The sequence below is a fragment of the Nicotiana sylvestris genome, chromosome 3 (assembly GCF_000393655.2).
Source record: "Nicotiana sylvestris chromosome 3, ASM39365v2, whole genome shotgun sequence".
NCBI classification, from domain to species: Eukaryota; Viridiplantae; Streptophyta; class Magnoliopsida; order Solanales; family Solanaceae; genus Nicotiana; species Nicotiana sylvestris.
In genome coordinates, this window is record NC_091059.1 from 218,091,134 (window position 1) to 218,108,387 (window position 17,254).

The window sequence follows — 17,254 nt, forward strand, 5'->3', positions numbered from 1 at the left end:
GCTCTGGCAAATCAAACTTGGGAGAAATTTTAAAATAGCCAAATTTACAAATGATCATTGAAAAATAGCCACAGTTTCAAAAGTAATCGAAATTTAGTCACTTTTCATGTAAAGATAAATCTGAACGAAAACACTGCTCAAAATCCGAAAAATATTCCAGCATAATATACTGGAGTTCATACACAAGTGCTCCAAATTCCAATCTCCAGTATATTATGCTAGAACTTTTTGTGATGCAGCAAAATAATGACTATTTTTTAATGACTTTGCAAACGCTGATTATTTTTTAATTACCAGTTCGAAAACTGGTTAGCCCGCGCTATTACATCAACGGAAAAGGGCCTAAAATGCCCTTTTACTATATGAAATAGGACAGGCTAGCCCTCCGTTAAAAGTTGGTTTCTATTCTGCCCTTGCCGTCAACAAATGGACTCGTATATGCCCTTCATCACTAACGGAAGACTCATAAAGCCACGTGGAATATATGTGAGGGCAAGATAGACTTAGTATATTTTTTTAGAATCTTATGGTATGTTAATTAGTTTGGATATTGTATTGTTCATTAGAATATTAGGGTAAGCTAAGTTTAGATTTTTCAAATTAAAATATTGTGGTATCTTTATTTTGAATAATATATTCCAAATTAAAATATATTGTATTCTTCGTTAGAATATTAGGGTAAGCTAGGTTTAGATTTGTCAAATTAGAATATTGTGGTATCTTTAGTTTAAATAATATATTCCAACTTAAAATATTATGGTCTGTTTAGTTGTAATATTTTATTCTAAATTAGAATATATAGTAAGTTAGGTTTGAATTAAATTCCAAAGTAGAATATCGTGATATGTTTTAGAATATATGGAGTTATACCGTATGATATTTTTAGAATATTTAATATAATTTCAAAACTTAGGTATATTGAGTTTTATAAACGGATATATCATGTAACTTCCCCAATTTTGAATGACCAAACCCACGCAAGGCGGTTCAAATTATTATAAAAAGAAAACAAATAAAGAAATAAAGAAATCAAGAAACAAGAATGCCGCGCGGTTTTCATCTTCACTAATTCCTCTCACCCATCGGAGAGAAAAATGGAGAAGGGAGAAGAAGAACAAGCTGAAGAAGAGATATCTGAAGAGCAGAGAAAGCGAGCCGAAGCCAATCGTCTCGCCGCCTTAGCGAAGCGCAGAACCCGACTCACTGAACCCAACCAAGACTCTTGGAAGCATTTCAAATGCAGAAAGATCTCCCTTTTGCCCACTAATGTTTCTTTCCATAAGCCTCAAACTCCCTCTCCCCTCAACCCACCTCCCATGCCCTGCACCCCTAGTCCTCCACCACAAAAGTTTAGGGCCAGGCTTGAAATTTGCTCACCGGACTCATTCTCTGTCACTCCCGCGCCCCTGGAAGGATTTACTTATCCCGGTGAACAACAATGTATGGAAAAACTCAGAGATTGCCTCTCATGTGTAAGAACTTTTTCTCACAATACTATGTTAGTTATAGCCTACATTTATGTCTTCATTGGACTCGTAGTTCATGTGAAATCCTATGTTGGGTTGCAAGACTTTCAACTGATAGGATCGGTTTTGTGTTAGATTGATGTATGCCAAGTTGATTTATCTTTTTCTGTTTATTTGACATCTAGTGTAAGTCGATATTTAATCTTTTTGTGGGCTTATATGTTCATTTATTCCTTCAAATAATTGGCCAACAGCTATGCCTCAGTCCCAAACAAGTTGTGGTCGGCTATATGAATCCTCACTTGTCCCTTTACGCTCAACTCATGTATCATCATACCAGTGAAAGTGAAAAATAAGTTAGATATATATAAATAATTGTAATAATAGCAATAATATTATAAGTTTTCTAACAAGACTAGATCATATTCTCCACTAGATACAACCTATATGGACCTTTTTCTTCCATTGTGCCATATTTTTAGCTAAGTATGCATTGATCTAAAGAAGTCTTTCGAGACAACTTCCTTCCATGTAATTTTAGGTCTACCTCGTCTCCTTTTAACACCTTCATTCACCATAGTTTCACGCCTATCGACCTATGCATATGTAGGTCGACGTAGGACATGACATCATCATCTCTCATTTGCCCTTTGAAAGCATTGTCAAATTTCGGGGTGTAGGATTTCTCTCTCGTTATTTAAAGGAACATTCTCTTTAACTCTTAATTGAATCCAAAGCTTCTATGCCGTTGATCTAGTAATTGATGGATTGAGTAATTTTACTGGTAATCTGTTTCCTTTGTTGCAAATTGTGAAATTGTCTGAAGCCTTTATCTTTTAGCAGTCCAAGATATTAATCCAGGAACTCAACCATGTTAGTTTATCTGATCAGGTGGCGCTGTCGCATTACACTCAAACGACTAGTGGGGGAAAGGCTTGTGTCTATCAAGTTAGAGACTATGAAGCAGTTCTGAAGTCTCTAAAGAACTCTAGAAGCATTGAATGTGAAGAGATCCCTTGGGGAACATTCAATGTAGTCGAGAGACTTTCTCATTCATCCGCTGCAGGTCGATGGATACCTTGTAGGCCGGAGCATCTTCCTGATGAGAAGGTTGATGATTTGATCAGCAAACTTCCTAAAAGATTGTTGGATACACTTCATCCTTTTCAGCTTGAAGGTGTTCGGTTTGGATTGAGAAGGGGCGGTCGATGTCTCATTGCAGATGAGATGGGACTAGGGAAAACGATCCAGGTAATGTTGCTGAAATAGATAACTGAATATTACTGTCTATGTATATCTGAGGTAACTAGCTGTTCAGGAAGACGGGCGACCTTTGTTGTTGAGTGCACTTCTAACATGTGTAACTCATTGTAGGATAGATTTTTCTCCATTCAGCTATTATATGAAAAGCTATAGTCTTAAACTATTTTTTTCAAGTTCTGATACTTGATTTGGCTTGATCGTTACTCAACTAACTCAAATTTGACAGGAATAAATTTGGTAGAAGTTACGCTAAAATTAAGGAAGAAATAACTGGAATACTTAAGTATGTTCTTGACTGATACTAAAGATGACAACTTCTGGGCTATGGCAAATTCCTCCGTATGGCGCTTGGTGCCATAGATTGGGTTGGGTTGCCAAAGCTCTCAGTTCTAAGTTTCTTGTTGTGGTCGTCAATGAAATCAATCTTCTATATTGGTTGTAGACTTTTGTACTTCGGAGGATCTATTGAATTAATTCTACAATTCTCTTTCTTTTTTGTATGTGTCTTAATGTGTGAGCGTCTCCTTGCACATTTTTGCCTTAAACTGAGTGTTTTGAATCTAGTATATTCTAAATTCAATACCTTCTTCTGTAGGTTGATATTTCACAAAATAGTTTCTCCTCGAATATTAACTCACATTTTTGTATTCAGGCTATCACCATTGCAAGTTCTTTCATGGATGAAGGTTCTATGCTCATAGTTTGCCCAGCTATTTTGAGATATCCATGGGCTGAAGAACTGGAGCGCTGGCTTCCTTGTTTACCTTCTGATATCCATCTGGGTACTGTTTTCAAAATTGTCCATCACTAATAACCATTCTCTTCCTTTATCTCCCCTTTTTCTCTCTATGAAAAGTGATGACTAGGGATGAGTGCATGGAGAAGTTATAGTCATTAACGATATAAAAGTTGTTGTCATGTATTTGTTGATTTACAAATCCTAAAGTAGGACTTTGTGGTGTATGATAATTAGAGGGAACATACTAGTGAAGAAGGAATTGATGTAAGTCTATTTAGTGACCCTAAGTTGATCGGACTCAGGTGCACATATCTGATATGGGTTACTTCATGATCTAAATATTAAACTTCGGGGATAGACATCCGAGTACGGATACGGGTGCAGGTATTCGGCTAAAGATAATTCAAATATCTAAAAGTTATAAAAATTATCTGAATTATGAAAAATTATGTGAAAAACTTACAAGGTATTCTCCGAGAAGGAGATATATCAATCAAGAGGAGAATCCGAGAAGGAGATAAAAGGAAAAGGATTGACATAGAAATTTGTATATACAAGATATTGCATTTTCTTCAATTTCACTCTAGCTTTTGTTTTGATTTCAAAAATCATTGTATCTGTCTAGAATTTCTCCGTTGAGCTAGGTCAAAGTACCCAAAAATTAGTTGACCAGATCCCGTACAGATCCCAGACCCACACTCACACCTACACCCACATCGTATCGACACGGGTATGACATCAAAATTGAAGAGTCCGCTCCCTTTACTGTTGACCACTGTCCTTTATCTCTAGGAGTGAACTAATGGAAGTTTGTTTCAGTTTTGCCGCAGGTAGAGTTCTTTTTAGTTATCTAACGGGTATATAGCTCTTATAGTATATTTTTCTTGAGTAACTTTTGGATGAGTTGTATGGATTGTTTCTTCGAAAAAGGCTGAGTCTTGAATGGCAGTGAATGGTTTTAGATACCACCCTTTCTATGGCCCGGGTGGCAGGTTTAGTTAGGCAAAATTTTTATCCATTTAGTTTACCTACTTTACTTTCATTGGGAGAATAAGAGTTGCGTTCTCACCCTTATTTGGATAGTTTAACTCTTTGAATGGTCGTATCGAAAGGCAAGCTTCTAGGGACTATAAATGAAACACTGAACCCTTAATCAGACTCTATGCTGCATGAACAGACCTCTTCTCATTTTTCTGTGTACAAAAATTAATCATTTGTTGATCCCAACCTAAAGAAAGCATTGAACATGATTCTCTTGTCATTAAAAAAATCATTTCTTTATTATCTTTATGGAATCTATTTCTCCCCCTTGTTTCGATGGATTTTTTTCTGATTAAAAATAATAATTTATTTCCCTTTGTTCTGTGGGTCTTTTTTATATATCAAGTTCTGCTGGAAAACAACTTTGTTGTTAACTATATTTGAGTTGAATATAAACAACAAATATATTGCTGAGTTCCTCGTTTAGGAATTATCTAACTGTAAATTGATTCATTTAGAGCTAGCATGACTAACTAGGATGTCCTTCTAGGCTTTTTGCCTTTTCTAGTTTTATGTCTTACATTCGATTTTTATGTATTCATCTTTTTCATCTAGTGTTTGGTCACAAAGACAATCCTGCACGTTTACCTAAATGTCCAAGGGTTGTGGTGATATCATATACGATGCTTCGTCGCTTGAGGAGGAACATAGTGGAACAAGAATGGGCCACCTTGGTTGTGGATGAATCACATAATTTGCGTTGCACAAAGAAAGCATGTGAAAATGACGAGGTACAAAGTCCATTCTGAGAAAAAATAATCTTTAGATAACTAAGATCAAGTTATTTTTTAAGTAACTAGTCAAATAAGTGTTTACTTCAATATATTTAGCTCTTTGTCTAACCATTTACTGATTACGATAATACCAATTGATGGTTGAGGTGTAAAAAGTTGGGGTATTGATCTCTAAACATTTGATTAGTGGCATTAGAACCTTTCCACTAAATACTAATTTTTCACGAGTCACTTAGTTGGTGAAAGGATGAAATTGTGTTTGATTTCAAAAAAAAACAATTAGTCAACATCAAATAGAAAAGACTTAGGAATTAGAAGCGAAAAACATGACTGAAGTGGGACGCAAAAGACAAAAATCTTTTGGTTAACATGGGAAAAGCTATGACGTTATTACCCATATAGTCTTCCTTTATACTGCATGTGCTTATATTCTTGATTTCCAGTTTAGGTTTTTCTAAATCAAACATAAAACTGAGTTGAAAATCCACTTTGCAGTTTATCAGGGTTGAACACAGGATCATTTGTGTTAAGAGTTGCTCTATTTTCTAGTGATGATAGATATTGGTGATGCGGAGTCAAAACCCCTAAATAGATTAAAGAGAAAAAATTGTTAATTGAATACTTTTCAAAAATGGTGTATGAAGACCGTCAAAGCTCTTCAGTTTTTACTGATGGGTCAAAGATTTATCAGCTGCTTACTCTCCACTCCAAAATTTTGAGGTTGTCATAGATATGGAAATTTGCCGAGAGTCTTCCGGAAATAGCCTCTCTACCCTTGTCTGCATATACTCACTCTCCCCAGACCCCACTAGTGAGATTTTACTGGGTATATTGTTGTTGTCATAGATATGGACATTTACACCACAAGCCTCAAGACCGACTTGATGGACTCATAAGCAACGAATTAACCCACTACAAGGCCACAACTTTTGTATACTTGCTGATAAAGAAGTAAATGGAGAGCCCTTGTCAAGTTTGGGGTAGAAGTCTCAGACTTGCCATCTTGGTTCTGTATCAGATACGACATTTGTCAAGAAATAAATTTTTATGGTAGGTTAGAGTCTTAGAGATGCATATATAGAACAAACTTTTGAGAGGCACAAAACTCTCAATTAAAGAAGGGGTGATGCTTTCTCTTCATTAAAGGATCAAGATGTTTATGAGGCATGATGCATGAATTTGGAACTTCGGGTTTTTAGCGGATGCACTTCCAATTATCAACGTTTTTCATTATCAGTTACTGTGCATAGCCAATACTTGTTTGTTTTACTGCATATGAGTTCTCTTTTGTTGTTTGACAGATAACAACTGTTCTTGATGTTGCGACAAAGGCCAAGCATGTAATTCTATTATCTGGGACTCCATCTTTGTCAAGGTTGTAGCATGTATTGACACTTTTATTGATGCATGATCTTTGAAGTTTAGTTATCCTTTGAGGGCAGTCTTAACTTGCTAATGTACTTTGTTTCTTTTCGATTATGGCAATTTTCTGCATATGTCAATTGCATTCTGATGCCTGTTTCCTGTTTCCCTAAATGCTCGTAGGCCTTATGACATTTTTCATCAGATAAATATCTTATGGTGAGTTACTTGTTTCTCCATTTTCTCTGAGTTCCTTTTACTCTGTTGATTTTCGATGGTCATTAATTCTCTTCTCATACTTCTTTCTTGGTTTCACCTAGGCCCGGTTTACTTGGAAAGACTAAATATGACTTTGCAAAGACTTACTGTTCGGTTAGATTTGTTCATGGCTGCCAAGGGAAGGTTTTCCAGGTGACTCTTGTTCCTTCAAATATTGAATGAGAGGCAAATCCCACTGGAAAATGTTCATGGTTTGGTCTTCACAGGATTTCTCAAAGGGGGTTCGCTTGGAGGAGTTAAATGTGTTGCTGAAGCAAACTGTAATGGTATGGCCTTGTAGCTCCTTTGTTGCTTCAATTCATTGTATATTTCGTGATGTACGTTGTTTTTGTCCTCATCTTCAATCTCTCAGCGACTTGTAAGTACATGATGTCAAACTGCTCATGTCACGCTGCTGTCAGTAGGTTTACTATCCACTATTTCATTTTTGTCAAACAGAAGATTGCTGTACAGTTGAGATTGATATCTAATGATGGCACTTTCATTTGGTAAAGTGTGTAATTTTTGATAATATTTTTCCAATATGTGAAGTTCAGGTTGTTGCTGATGACAACCAATAAGTAAGGATTCTGGATGTAGTTCTACCTTAAAATTCTCAACAACCTGAACTATTGATTATTTTTTTCCTCAATATGCATAAATACATTAAATTCTGTAAGAAATGTATGTGATGTTCTCTCTGACACATAGACCTTAAAAATACAAAGAATAATTGAAAAAATTGTGGTTGAGGAATAGCCTTTTAACTCTCAAGACAGTGTGTGGGTCGTCATGTTTGGCACGGAGGGAGTATTATGTATTCATGTACACAAGCTATTATTACAGAATGCTTTCTATGCTGAGATAATCAGCATCTGCAGTTAGATATGCTGCACTATTATTATTAGATATGCTGCACTATTATTTCCTTTTTTCCCTGCTACTTTATTTCCCTCCAGATATTGAAGACTTAGCTCTTATTCTTCATTTATTTGTATCATCCAGATACGTCGTTTGAAGGAGCATGTGCTTTTGCAGTTACCACCCTTGCGGCGCCAAATTATAAGTTTGACTTTAAAAAAATCAGATATTTCTCAGGCAGTGGCTACCGTTGACTTGTTGAAAGGCAGAGCTTCTGGGAACTGTGGTGCCAACGAGGCTGAAGGTGTAATCAATGATGACTCATGTGCTAAAGATGTAGGGAAAGCTTTTGAGGATTTAAAGTTTGTTACTGAAGATGTGCAACTGGAAACTCCTGAAAGAGTTGATGGTATGTTATAAATGACCCTAGATGTTCAAACTAGATTCTGTTGTTTGGTGGTATTCCTTGGTCCCTTTCATCCAATTTTCCCAGTAGTTACGTTTTGTGAGAAAAACAACTAGCAATAGTCAATTTATTGTTTATTAGGCTTAATCTGTACCTTATACATGAATCTGTCAGCTTCCTTAAATGGGGAAGACTGAAGAGAACACAATTTGTCACCAAATCTAAAATATGGATACATATGGCCTATTAGACATATCCAAAGAGAATAATAAGCAAAAATAAAATAAATTAAATGTAACTTAAGTCCTCTGGTGAATTTGAACTTTCTAGAGGGAAAATAATGTCAGTGTCAGTTGAAACTGATGTGGATTTGCTAAGTGGAGGAATTACAACTGGAAGAATGTTATCATAGGTAGAAGATGAGACATCATGCACAGTACTATATGGACCTTTTGACGGTAAAGTAACTATGAGGACCTTAGTTTCTCAAAGGATTGCAGCACCTTTTGCAATAGAGGCAAATGGATGCAAAACTAGGGCTATTTTGACAAGCTTTTGAGTGTGCGTCATGGATAAGACCCTCAGCATGGGATGTCGCAGCCCTAGCTCTTTGTGGTATGGAAGGAGAAAAATAGAAAGGTGTTTGAGGGGGCTGGGAATGATTTTCTATATTTGAGGAATAGCCTCTTCTCTCTAGTTTCCTTTTGGTGCACCCTTGAATTCCCGGTTTGTGTTGATGATTAAGTGGCTTTTGTAAAGAATCATGTTTAATGTGGACTTTCTACTCTTTGGTATATTGCTTGTGTACGGGGATTTCCCCAATATCAATAGAATTATTTACCTTATAAAAAAGGAGCTACTTGTGACATTTGTATTTCCTAATGGGTTTAATATACTTGCTCTTTTTGTCTTTTTGTCAGATGATACTGGCTCTTGCAGATCTTTAAGAGAGCTCTATGACGAAGCGCTTGGCATTGCAAAATTGCCAGGATTCTTCGAGTGGCTCTCTATACATCCTATCATTACAGAATTGGATGGTGAAGAAACAACGGAAGCAAGCCGCAGTTGTCATAAAATGATAATATTTGCTCATCACCATATAGTTCTTGATGGTGTACAGGTGAAATCCCTTGAAATGCATGTTAAAATAGACTTCACATGTCTATTTGCATGGACAAATTACACACTTCTTTTTGCTGTATCAACTAACTCATCAAATTTCTCTTGGTTTGACTTGCTCCCATTATTATTGTCACTTTTGTAGGAGTTTCTTTGTCAAAAAAATATTGATTATATTCGCGTTGATGCAAATGCATCGTCAAGTGATAGGCAGTTAGCTATTCAATCATTCCAATCAGCAAATGAGGTTCGTATATTCTGCTCCAGATAATTTGGAGTTCATTATTACTGGTAACTTAGGCAGTCGAAACAAATCGCTTTGCCTGCCTATATGATACTAATCAAAAGCGTAAGCAGCATTTATAATCTCATGGATGAAATGGCTATCATTGGATGCAAGTCTGTTTCTTTCTTTTGTATATTGGTGTTGCTTGCTCTGTGTTTTTGCCATTAATTTGGATAGAGTTGTGCACTTGAAAGGAAGACAGTTTGGCTGAGTTGTTTTGTTTTTGATTACCAGGTTAAGATTGCGCTTGTTGGAATACTCTCTGGTGGATCTGGACTTAACTTAACATCAGCGCAACATGTGGTGTTCTTGGAGTTGCCAACAAAACCAGCTCACATGCAACAGGTGAATCTGTTATACCCCAATATCAATATATTGTATCAGTGGAGAAAATTATTTACTTAGAAGTCTAATCTACTTGTTACTCTTTTTCTTTTGCTCTCATTCAATTCAATGGTTGCATTTGAATATATATGTAACTTTTCTGTAAAGAGGCTAAGTTGTTTAACACTTGAATTTTGCTCTCAAATCGTTACTGAGCCATCTCTACTATTAGGCAGAGGTGTAAATCGGTAAAACTCTTTCAGTGAAACCCTGTTTTTCATTTATTTCCAATCGTATCCTTATCTCACCTCCCCAAGGAAAGAAGATTAGATAGGTCATCCTATTGAAAAGTGAGATCTCTATTTCTGCTCCGTTGCGCTATGTTTTGCTTTTTCCCAACTTCTCTTTCTTCTCCAGCAGATTTAGAACTGCTTTACGAATTCAAAAATGGTGCACACACATTGGGTGCCTGTCTAGTGAAGGATAAATGGAGTTGTATATCTGACCAATGCTCTTAACACCCGTTTTGTCTGGTGCGATGAATCTCTGTGGTAACCCTTTGGGGCAGTTGTGTGAATTCTTTTCCGTGTAGTGAATGCTTCGTTACATCTTTCCCAGGAATGCTCAACCCAGAAAAGTGCATAAAGCATTACTTTAAGACTATTGGCAATGAGTGAACTGATCCACGATTTTATAATTTCCCTTGGAACCTAATACTTCACTTTATCCTGCACACTTCTCTAACTGGTGAGTTGAGAATTAAACAAAATTGCGATTGTGTGATGTACCATCACCAATTGAATACTACAGAATCCCACTAAGCATATTGTCTTAACATAGGTTGTTCTCAAGCATGAATGGCATGCCACACAGGGCTCGTGCACATTAATGAAGCCAGAGCATAAACTTTTATATCACCAAGGTAAACATGATGATCCTAGGAAAGGTAGCCCTTAAAATTTTCTGCATAACTGACGTGTACCAATATTAGACACTTTTGTCGATAGTGAATGTTCCTAACATGGATCTCCATGCTCAATTTCGATTTTCCCTTGTTGTTGGTCACATGCTTGGGTTCCAGATTATTCTCCATTATCAATACCAACATCCAGTGCCCTGTTCTTTTTGCAAGATCTTCTAAAGATTGAAGTAGTTAGTTCTTGTCTGATTGGTTGATGCTTATATGCAGTCTAACCATTTGTAGGCCGAATGCAGAGCTCATAGACAAGGGCAAACAAAGGGAGTAAATGTATATATTTTTATTGCAAAGGTGACTTTCTGTTTAATATATATTCTGTGAGAGTTTCACTTGGGAAATTCTTTTTGCTAATTTTTCTTAATGCCTTGTAACCAGGATACTTCAGATGAGTCTCGATGGCAAAATCTTAATAAGAGTTTGCGTCAAGTTTCATCTACAATGGATGGGAAGTATGACGCTGTACAGGCAATAGAGGTATTCTTGGAAAAGATTAATATCATAGATCACTTTCATGCTCATTCATTTTGTGCATTGCATGGTTGTCCCTAACAATCATAACAAGCCTTGCAAAATGCCATGCTCTTGTCTTTACTTAAATTTAAAAGCCTACAATTTAACAGAAGAAAATATTGAATCTAGAAGTTAACTTATGACATAAGTCAACTGAGGTGGGGAAGCTCAATAACAAACACTTGCAGGTGGAGAGTTTTCAATCAAGAGCACAATATGGGGATTTACCAAGAACCCTTTGAATGATCATTTTCTCTTTGCCAAGATACAATCTGTATGTGCCTAATATCAAATAGAAGATAAAGGCAGTAATCATTTAATCATTTCACAAAGCTGGTGCAGAAAATGCGAGATAATCACGCATATTGGTGAAAGTGGTAATTTTTTGGTTTTGGTACTTTCTCATTGTTGGGGTTGGCTGAGGGAGGACTTGGTCTCCCTCTATTTTCTTGTAGTCAGACTCATATTCTTAGATCTACTTAGGTAAACAGGGCAACCTGAACATGTAGTTTATTTCTCTAATCAAGTGGAGATTTAGATCTGTAGACTGTTTTATCCTCTGAAGGTATTTGTTCATACTCTAGTCCCCTTATATAGGTGCCTTTAATGGGGCGTTATTTGGTACTGTTTTATAAAACTCAAAATGTATATGCAACTGACACCTACACTGTGTAATCCTGACAGTATTGTTAGCTGTATTTCTGTTGAAAAGTGACAGTAAGGTCTATTCCTCCAGTTTGGCGTTATTAGCATAATTTTGTCCTTGAACTTTGGTGCGAATGCTTTTGTTGTCTATTGATGGTAAGCTTGGTCTGACAAATAGGTTGCTGATGTTTCTTACCTTGAGGAAATGGATGTCAGAGAAAAGAAGAGTGAGCATTTAACAACTGAGAATGCAGGAAATGGTGAAGTTGCTCGAGCAAAACCAACAGTAACTGAAAGACAAGGCATTCATCTAGATTCAGATCCTGTTGAAGCTCATTGTGATACACACTGGGTTGATGATAAACAGGATGGAACTAGTTCATTCTTATCGAAATTAGACCTCCATTATACGGTAGGTATTGCATCGGCCAGGCGCCTATTAATATCTATACTACATTAAAGCCCCAACAATCTACAGAAGCTACCTTTGTCCACTCTGCACCTCATTTTTAACCCATGATCTCACTAGCTTCTCCTTTTTTTTTTTTTGGCTTGAAAAGATTTTTGAAAGCTACTTGCTTTGATTTAGCTTAAGATTTAAGTGATATCAAAGAATTAGTCCAAAAAATTGCATGCTCTGAAGAGCTTCAATTGCATTTTTATGTGACCAATCTACTGTTTGGTTTACTCGACATGCCTCTTATTTCTGATTTTGCATGATCTGGCCTTCTTTGGCTTGTCTGTATAATGGGAAGAGCACTACTTCCACCTTAGGGCATGAAGGATCTTCTTGTGGGGCTGAAGTTTCGGATGATGACTTTACTTCTTCACATTGTATAGATGTTAATGAAGCAAGAAATCAGGACTTTAATGAGGAGGTATTACCTGGATGGCTGGATCTCTCGTTTTATACGAAAAATTTATCATACTTTTAATCTTTATTTCTGCACCCACAACTCTAACTCCTTTCTTGGTTTTTGGATGTTTATGTGGAACCACACTTACTCTGTTACTCATGAATTTGAGAATGTAGGGAAAGGGTGCATCCCCTGAATTAGAAGTAAATGGAGACATACTTGTAACAAGCAGCTCTGTCCAAGTAGAATCGCTCCGCTTTGAGGTAAAGTTATATAGATTTTATTTAAAATCAGTACCACTTCCCCCCCCCCCCCCAAAACCAGCTTAAATGTTGGGAAGGATTGCGGGGATGAGGCTTTGGCTGTTACGAGAGTTACAATGTTCCAAGTTGATGAATTTACAGATCAGCATAAAGCTCATTACCTTCGTAATAGAGTGCTTACTGCTTGATATGAATGGAATTTATTCACTTTTCTTGCGTGGCAGATGGTTATTATCTTGGACTCCTAAACTCTTTATGTTGCTTTGCATTTTTTTAAGATCATTTCTGTTCTTAAAAATAATAAGAAAAGAATAAGAAATTGGTGTTGACATAGGTGAAGGTTTGTATTTTGAACGCCTTAGTTCTGCTTGGATCTTGAAAAATGGTAAGAAAAGAATAAGAAGTTAGTTTTGATTTTGTTGTGTGCTTGGACTTCTATGGTTTCAGGTCAGCCAATAAGAAAAGAATAAGAAATTGTATGTTGCTTTAGGATATTGCGTTACAATGCATTGTTAATCGGACATACTGGTAACAAGCAGTTCTTCCCCCCCCCCGGGGGGGGGGGTGGTAAATCTGTAGTTTGCTTTGTTGGAATTGAGTTAGTTTTGATTTTGTTGTGTGCTTGGACTTCTATGGTTTCAGGTCAGCCAATATACAGGAAGGATTCACCTGTACTCATGTATTCCTGGAATTGATTCCAGGCCAAAACCACTTTTTAAGAATTTCCGGCCAGAGGAAGTTCATCATATACTGCCTCCTCTAAAGGAAGCCGAGAAAACAGCTTATAACAATATCAAGGATGATATGAGTTGTCGGTACGCTTTAGTGGAATTTCTCAAAGAATGGAGCAAGTTGAGTGCTATCGAAAGAAGGAAATTAATTGGAAAGGCCTTGCAACTTCCATTATCTGTTGAGTTGTCCTATTTAAATGAAAACCTTAACCACGATAATGGGGTATGTTATTTGCTTCTTTCTTTGTCTTTGGGTTTGTTCACCAATCATTGACCTTTCATTAGTGACCTACCTCTGCTTACATCTGTTTTGACTCGTCAGGGTTGGAAGGTTTTGAACTGTGCTTAACATGTAATGGGCTTTTCTTTCAGGGACTGCTGAAAGGTAGAAGTAAGAGGAGGACAACACCTTTGGACGAAATTAGCTATCCGTTACCACCAAACGCTGTCTGGAGGAAGGTCCATCTTTGTACTGGGAAAGGGAAGCAAGAGAAGATATACATGCAGGGGTGGTCTGACAAGGATGAACCACTCTGCAAGCTTTGTCAAACTCCTTGCAGGTGAGTTCAAAGTATCATTTTGGAAAACATGAGGAGGACAATTTTTGGGTCACTAATGCTTCATTGACTTTTCGTGTTCAGGAATAGCAATGCCCAAACTCCGGACTACTTTGAGGATCTCTTCTGTAGCTTGAACTGCTGCGAGGAGTATCACCTTAGAACTAATAAATCATCAATTCGTAATGTATGTTTTTACTTGTATTTTTACTAAAACGAGTTTTACACTTGCAAGAAACCCTTTAATTGATCCCTGATACTTTTAGGCGCTTTTCCAAATTGAGCATGGCATTTGCACAAACTGCCGTCTAGACTGCCACAAACTTGTGGAGCGCATCAGACCATTGTCATTTGAGAGTCGTGAAGAGTATATTGCCAAAGTAGCCCCAAATTTGGCAAAGCGTAAGAAATTGTAAGTTTACAGATTAGAATTACATGGTTTACATGCCAAGGTCTTAGTTTTTTTAAATCAAATAGCTTGCTTTTCAGTGTGTACATGTATGTAAAATTAATACATGTGTGTCGAGGCAGTCGTTGGCTTGATTTAAATTTCTACTAACCATCTCAAGAAAGAGAAATTGACGAGCCAGTGTCAGTTTTATGTTTAAGCAAAATGTGTAGCTTGTGCGTAACAAGGAACAATCCATTTTCCTGTGCCTTCTTTTTTAAGTTAATTCTTTGTGTTCCTCCTGGTACTAGTTTCATTTTCTTCCCTTTGTCTGTTTAGTCCTTATTCAACCATTTTGTTTTATTTCTTTTTCCTTTCTGATGTTATTTGTATATTGAGTTTTTGGTATAAATTCATCATGGATATCTTCAGCTATTGATAACATACATATCGGTTTTTGTTAGAGGGAAGGATCTATCCTAAGACATTCTGTTCTTCAAGAACATAGAAAGTAATGCCAGTCTACTGATCTAGGAACTACATACCTCGATGGTTTACAGTTTCACTTTAATACTACACATTAAACAAACGGAGCTCTTGAGATGTTTAATTACCTAACAGTTCTTATGTGCTTAAATTGCCCCCTTCCCCCCAAAACACGCACACATATAACATATAATTAACTTCAAGCATATATGTTAAGATTTTGGGGAGTTTAACTACTTGAACAGTTCTCGTTTGTTTAAACAGTCCCCTGTACATCACAATACCCTTGGTCAAACTAGAAAGTTTGAAAAAGGGTGGGAGGGCTAGTGCAAATACACAAAAGAACTATCTACTCCATTTTGCTGCACTCGATGTATTTGCTGGAATACCAATTAATTCTTGCACTTTGCAGATTTCAAAAACTTGTTCAGGACCCTATTGATGGCAATGCATGGCATGCGGATCACATAATACCTGTATATCAAGGGGGAGGTAAATAATTAGGCACTTGCAAATTTTTTGTTCGAGGGTCATCCTCTTGGAGTTCTTGATAGATTTACCCAGATAATCTCTGGTTCTTTCAACTCTCTCTTCTCATTTCTATTTTCTGTGGTAGCAAATTTTCCTCTCTTTCCCCTCACCCTCCAGCTTCCTCTTTCCACTGTAGTCCACACCCATAGCTTCTTGTCTTTTGAAATTCTTGCAGGTGAATGTAGGCTAGAGAACATGAGGACACTATGTGTTGCTTGTCATGCTGATATCACTGCCGCGCAACATACAGAACGGCGTTTGACCAGACTTGTGGCAAAGAAGAAACTCAAAGCTGTCATGAGTAACCTCAAAAGTACTAAGAAACCCAAGCAGAAAGTGGATGAAGCAGAGGTGTGCTTTTCTAGATTTCACTGGTTAAATCATGTGTAGCTTTATTAACTTACGCTCCATTTGTTATTAGAACTCTCATCTGGTCAGCTAGATTGTCATTTAGGTAAGGATCTGAGGAAATTATAATGGGGGAAACGTACAGATATTTATCCAAATGAGTTGGAAGTATTTGCAAATTAATTAACCTTTAAATCATGTTTGGCCTATTGATGTGACAATCTTATGTGCGGCTTTTTGCCACTTATATCATATGTAAGTTCTTTTTCTATTTTGCTATGTATTTCAGGGTTCACGGCACTCTGACATTGAAAAGAACAAGGATGAGGATGAACTTCTAGTGAATGTTCCAGGGAGTTCATATTCTATTAGCAATGGAAGCCAAGAACGAGGAAATTCAGAGTTGAAGGCTAGCACTAATGATGATTTAGGTGAGGCGTCATAATGAATGACGTGCTGCCCGCTGCATAACTTACCTCAGTCATGAAGAGAACCAGTTGTAAAAAATTTTGGGATGTTACACTTATTCTTCTTGAAGAAATAAGGAAATGTGAGTGGGCTAGTATATTATAAGACTAGAAGAAGCAAATGAATTGCACTATCATAATCCTTGTCATACCGGTTCTTGATCGAGATACCTGTATCTATGAATTTGATCTTATATTGGGGTTGTTTGCGCTTAATAATGCGCCTTTCGACCTTTCACTCCATAATTAGTCCAGCTATCAAACGCAGGTTGCCATGGTAATCATGCTCCCCAGATCTCCAGTTTGTTACTCCCATGCTTCATCCAAGACTAATGTCCATAATTATACTGTGAACAAGTTCCTTCAATCCAAGGGTACAGTAATTGGAAGATGGAGAAACTATGCTCCCAGTAGACATGAAAACTACAGTCAAGGGTTGGTTGATCACACACTACTTGGCAACATATACAAAACTGTTTTGTTTACACTCCAAGAACTCAGTATACAATAACCTTTATCATAGATAGGAAGTTATGGTTGTAACCACACTCGAGAAATGCTTTCCTCGAGAGAAAAAGAGGGAGAGGCTTTAGGATTTTAGTAACGCAGTAATAGATTACTTTAAGATCACTA

The 17,254-nt window shown here is 36.9% G+C and overlaps 1 protein-coding gene across 1 annotated transcript; it reads left to right on the top strand.

Annotated features, from left to right (window-relative positions):
• Positions 1-1,023: 1,023 nt before the first annotated feature.
• On the top strand, positions 1,024-16,859 carry LOC104213376 (uncharacterized). Its single transcript, XM_009762878.2, has 24 exons — positions 1,024-1,472; positions 2,358-2,717; positions 3,382-3,511; positions 5,065-5,240; positions 6,545-6,618; positions 6,789-6,824; positions 6,926-7,016; positions 7,091-7,150; positions 7,869-8,133; positions 9,051-9,250; positions 9,395-9,496; positions 9,770-9,880; positions 11,064-11,129; positions 11,214-11,312; positions 12,172-12,405; positions 12,749-12,871; positions 13,027-13,113; positions 13,756-14,067; positions 14,217-14,404; positions 14,486-14,588; positions 14,668-14,813; positions 15,688-15,767; positions 15,982-16,157; positions 16,444-16,859. The coding sequence occupies exons 1-24, from the start codon at positions 1,095-1,097 to the stop codon at positions 16,597-16,599; spliced, it is 3,753 nt and encodes a 1,250-aa protein (XP_009761180.1). The 5' UTR covers positions 1,024-1,094; the 3' UTR covers positions 16,600-16,859.
• Positions 16,860-17,254: the final 395 nt, after the last annotated feature.